The sequence below is a fragment of the Rhinolophus ferrumequinum genome, chromosome 12 (assembly GCF_004115265.2).
Source record: "Rhinolophus ferrumequinum isolate MPI-CBG mRhiFer1 chromosome 12, mRhiFer1_v1.p, whole genome shotgun sequence".
In the NCBI taxonomy this organism is placed as follows: domain Eukaryota; kingdom Metazoa; phylum Chordata; class Mammalia; order Chiroptera; family Rhinolophidae; genus Rhinolophus; species Rhinolophus ferrumequinum.
The window spans coordinates 51,140,210-51,145,483 of NC_046295.1; the positions used below are offsets into that span (position 1 = coordinate 51,140,210).

Sequence of the window (5,274 nt, forward strand, 5' to 3'; positions counted from 1 at the left end):
CATGGCCAACATGGTGGTGTGTCAGGAAGGCCAATTTGCCTGGCCCTCACATTCATTCACAGCTACAAATTTAGACTTTGGATGTTTTTTCCAAATGATTACGCATATAGTCTTTTGTATTTTTGTTCATTGAATGTCAAATTTTTAGAAGAGACAATTTTTATAACCATATTCCTCCCATTTTTAATATACTAGGAATCCTAAGAAGTGAGAGTGGCTTGGGCCTTACTCAACCTCAGAGCAGGGCCAGGAGGATGAGTCAAGTGAGGAATCCAGGGCGCAAAATTTAAGGGCAAGTGCAGAGTCCCTGAGAGTGTACCTGAGGCACCTCTCTTGCCTCACACTAGTTCTAGCCCCACCTACCTCAGACACCACCAGATAGTGTGCCAGCTCCCTACCCCCAGGAGCCTCCATATTAGTGAGGGGTCCTGGAGAAGCCAGACTGGAGGGGAGAAACTCCTGGGTAGGAAGTAGACATGGTACTCTGGAAACTCAGAAAAAAGCAGATGGAGAATTGGGTCTCTTTCAGTTCAAAAGTGGGTGCACACTGCCACCTCGTGGCCACCCAGGGCAGGATTCCCAGGACTGTTTCCAGACGCACTGGCAAGACCAAGACACACATCTCATCGAGCCCGGGTTTGTTTGTTCGTTTATTTTATTCTTTAGCTTCCACATGTGAGATCATATGGTATTTGTCTATCTCTGTCTGACTTATTTCACTTAACAAAATATCCTTAGGTCCATCCATGTTGTTGCAAACGGTACAGCCATGAATTTCTTAAACTGCAGTGTTCAAACTTTGTGGAGAGAATTATTAAGTATACTAACCTTAAACCTCAACCCACCATTGACCTTTGGGGATTGGGCACAGTAATCTGTCGAGTCAATGAGCTTCCTATCTCATTCTTTTTTTTTTCTTTTTTTCTTTTTTCTATCTCATTCTTGAACACACTAAAGTATACAGCTACTGTCTTATAAACTCAATCACACAGCAAGGGAGGGGCCTTCCTGAGGACATCCAGGAATTAGCAGGTTTTCCTGCTACTCAGATACACAAAGAAATGGAACTGTTCAACAGATCTTTATTAACAGAGAGAAAAATGGACAGAGAATGCAACAAGGGCAGTGTCTGGAAGCTGTGATGGGTATATGGGTGTGTGTGTAGAAAAAGCCTTCTCTAGGGCAGGGATGGCCCCTTGGACTAGGCCCACCTCTCCAGGTCCTCTCCCCAGCGGTGGGCCCTGGGTTGAGGCCAGCCTCCCTACCCCTGAGGGAAGAATGGGGGTCATTCAGGATAGGAGGGACCCTGACCTCAGCATTCTCCACATTTTTCTGGTTCCCCAGCTGACTTGGTTGCTGAGACGGTAGGGGACAGGCCATGAGGGCACTTGCATAGCAGGGGAACAGAACAGGGGTAAGGCATATGGTGAGGACAGGGAGATCAAGGGGAAGGGCATCACAGCTGCAGATGAAGGGGGCCTCCAAAGGCAGCTCCTCTTCTCCCAGTTGCTGCTGGGTTGAGGGGTCAGACCCAGACAGAGTGTAATACCCACCCCCACTCCTAACTCCAGAGCCCTGACTAGGGGCAGGGAAGCTCTGGAAAGGCCTGAGTTAGTGAGTTAAGCGTGTGTTATGTGTGTTTGAACATGACTGGACCCCTTGGTATATGTGGGGCTCCCTCTCTGGGTGGGTGTGAATGTATGATGCTGCTGTACACATGGGATTCAGTATCTGAATGCATGTCCCATATGTTCCCACAGGTCTCTATGTTTGGTTGTATAAGCATGTATGTCCTTTCTTGTACACCAGGAACTCAGTATCTGTATGTTATGAATATGTCCCTGTCTTTTCACATAGGCTCCAGCAAATGGATGTGTGCAAGCCTGCCTGTTCCTGTTCCATCCACAGATCCTTCTTCAGGCCTGGCTGGTCAGGGGTCCTGGCCGAAGAGGTAGGTAGTGAGTTCAAGCCGGAGGCCCCGGGCATAGGCGCGAAGAGTGTAGAACAGGGTGAGGAAGTCCTGGGTGCTGAAGATTGTGTCAGCCAGCGCGAAGGCCAGGGTAGATGGGATTACACCCCGGCCATACTCCACCATCCATGTGTTTGGCCCCCATTCCACAGCTGTTGCCTCACCAGGCCCGTGCACCACTGTCTCCCCTGGGGGACAAGGAGCACCCACATTAGGAGCCTACCCCTGCCCTTCCATTGCTGCCACCTCCCTGGCCCACGGGCTGTCTAGTAGTAAGTAATGGAGAGGGAGCTTAAGGAAAGGAAAAAGCCTGACCTCACTGGCCAGGTCGCCCATCTGGAGAGGTAAGAGGCCAAGATGGCCACTCCTAAATTTTCCTCTGGGTCATCACCTGGTTCATGTCCTCCCTTGGGGGAAGCCAAGGAGGGGCACCTCACCTGGCCATGGGCCACTGTACAGGAGTCATGGAAGTCTGCATTTCCAAGGCTCACTCATGTCAAGCAGAAATTTAGCTAAACTTGGGCTGAGCCTGTTAGATACAGAGGGGTGGTTATAAGACTTGTGAGGCTTTTTGAGAAATTTAACTGTTCAATTACAATGCCTGCCATGCTTATAACAGTCAACACCAAACCGGCTTGGAAGTCCAAATCTACTTTTTATGTACAATATTTCACTATATAAAAAAGGAAGATAACTATCTGCTTTGTCTTTGGAGGTATGAGAAATTATAATCAGAAATTGTCTGTCTCCCCAACAACTGCTGGAATACTAGATGAGTAAAATAGTGTCTTGGTAGATAAAAATCACACATGGTCAACAGGAAGCTGTTATGTTTGTTTCCTTTTGACAGAGGAAAGCAACAGGAAAGCCTTCAACTCTGTCTCAACCAACCACCTGTGGCTTATCTAGGGGGTAAGGGAACCAGAGGGAGGGCCCCTCAACACACCCCCTTTCCATGCCATGGCTCTTCCCCAACTATGGGCATCGCAGAATGAAGGGACCCAATTCTCTGACAGAATCTCCCTACCCACCTGGGTAGAAGACCTCACTTTTGGTAGTGCCCTCTCTCCACTGGTGGAAGGTGCCAGAGATGATGGTGTCCGAGATCTCAGCCCAATAGCGCCCTGCAGAACAATCAGATGGACACCGAATAGCAGGGTATCTCTGCTATCGCATGGCCTGGCCAAACAGAAAGGAGGGCATGGGCCCTTGTACAGCCCCAGCCTCCCAGTCCGGCCCGTCGCCAGCACTGACCAGAGTGGCCGCCAGAGCCCAGGGCGGTGCCGAAGAGCAGCACGTACTCGGACAGCGAAGCATGCAGAAGGCACATGGCGCCCATCCAGCCACCCGCGTTCACGAACACCCACTGCAGCTCCTCATCGGGCAGCACGTGGCCTGGGTGCAACCGCCGCAGCTCCACGATCAGCCGAGAGAAGGCCAGCTCGTGGTCCAGCCCTGGCGGGGGCAGAGGAACAACACAATCAGGGCCAGCACTGGTCCTGAACTTGGGAACGACGCCCCCGGGACCCCCCAATTCAGCCCGGAAATCCTCAGCCCCCTGCCCTCCACCCGTTCATTCACTCGCTCACCCGCGTACTGCCGCGCCAGCTGCGCGATCTCTTCGTGCTGGAAGACGAAGCTCTGCGTGCCCAGCCAGAGCCAGACTACCTGGGCCAGCACGGCCACTGCAGCCAGGAGCAGCGCCGCCCACACCCACCGCCGGCCCACCGCCCACTGCATCCCTGAGGGCTGCTTGACACAACGCAGCACAAGAGGGAGATGGAACCTGAGACTTCCCTTCTCCCTGCCTCCTCGCCTACGGCGCGCCCTCCAGGACCCGTTCCCCCGCCACCGCCGTGGTACGGCTCTCCCTGGCCAATCGGAACTGTCCGGGCACCCGGGCACCGCCCCCTCGGATTGTACCATTTCCTCGCGGGGAGCAGGGAGCACCGAGGGGTGGGGCGGCGCTTCGCGCAGGAGGTAAAGGGAGAGGGGCCGAGCCCTCCTAGCTGCCTACGTTAGGGCCTCCATGCAGGGTCTCTCGAGCGCCATCCTACTTGCTAGTAGGGGTTGGTGGCGGTGAGATCCAGAAAGGACTACCCCCTTTCAGGGCTCAGTGACGGGTGAAACAGGCGAGTCCGGAAGCAGAGCCTTCCGGCATTCGTGATTCTTAAGGCCCACCTTTGCACTGAAGGCGAGTGGGCGAACTTCAACTTGGGGTGGAAGGCTTTCTGGAGACGGTGACACCTGAGCCGTGTCTTTAACAGAGATGGGAAGGGCATTCCAGCCAATAAGACCTACTCCAAGAGCAAAGGCATCCAGGAGAGGGACAGTGTGGGTTCTTCAAGGGCCTACAACTCATTCTTCCTCTGAAACACAAAATGTGAGAGGAGGCCTTTGTAAACCAACTGAGGGTTATGGTAAGGGAGCGATTAAAGAAAAAAGAGAGAAGCAAAAGCAAGACAAGAGGCAGCATAGTGCAGGGCTTAAGAAAGAAAGAAGCTGGATTGTCTGGGTCAAAAGCCTGGCTCCTGCCACTAGTTGTGTGATCTTGGGAAAGTTACTTAAACTCCTTGTGACTCAGTTTTCTCATCTGTAAAATGAGACAAATGAAAGTATAATACCTACTTCATAGTACATACCTTCATTGTAATGAAGAGTAAATGAGTTAATATTTATAAAGCAATTAGTACCTGGCACATGGTGTCATATGTGTTAGTTACATAAATAAAACATAAAGGAGAGGGAACTGGAGGAGCATGGCCTCACACATGAACGTGATGAAATAAAGGGTCAATACAGTCAAATATAATTGAGAGGTCCAATAAAATGATGGGAAATAGTCATTAGGTTTCTCAGGGGCACATAGCAAAGATGATGCTATACATTCACAAATTCATTTCCTTTTGCTCTTGGGCAGCCAGGTTACATTGCACAGTCTATTCTATAGTTAGATGAGGCCATGTGATTGTGTTCTGGCTAATGAAGTATAGGCAGAAATGATGGATGTCACTTCCGGGTCTGGCTCCTAAAATCTTCAGTGAAATTCTTTACATTCTCTCTCTTTCCCTCATCTACGGTCATAGTTACACAGAGTTAAGTAGTTACTGGAGAATTCAGAATGCTGTATGGGACAGAGCTCCCCTTCTCCCTCACAATGGACTGTGGTGCTAAGCCACTGAGTTTGAGAGTTGATTGTTACAGCAACTAAGATTACTTACCCTGAATAATACAGAGCAAAAGACATGTTACAGTGTACTGTGCAGGTAAGTATAGAGGCTGGGAAGATGGACTATTTTTTGAGA

The 5,274-nt window shown here is 50.7% G+C and overlaps 1 protein-coding gene across 2 annotated transcripts; it reads right to left on the reverse strand.

Annotated features, from left to right (window-relative positions):
- Window positions 1-937: 937 nt before the first annotated feature.
- On the reverse strand, window positions 938-3,835 carry SIGMAR1 (sigma non-opioid intracellular receptor 1). 2 transcript variants are annotated; one of them, XR_004424737.1, is made up of 5 exons: window positions 3,559-3,835; window positions 3,224-3,424; window positions 3,001-3,093; window positions 2,407-2,498; window positions 2,021-2,157 (listed from the first exon to the last, which is right to left on the reverse strand). XR_004424737.1 is itself a non-coding variant. In XM_033124040.1 (4 exons), the coding sequence occupies exons 1-4, from the start codon at window positions 3,707-3,709 to the stop codon at window positions 1,931-1,933; spliced, it is 672 nt and encodes a 223-aa protein (XP_032979931.1). In that variant the 5' UTR covers window positions 3,710-3,833; the 3' UTR covers window positions 938-1,930. The 2 variants fall into 2 exon arrangements, 1 of the variants encoding a protein (XP_032979931.1); XM_033124040.1 differs by lacking the exon at window positions 2,407-2,498 and having other exon boundaries at window positions 938-2,157; window positions 3,559-3,833.
- Window positions 3,836-5,274: the final 1,439 nt, after the last annotated feature.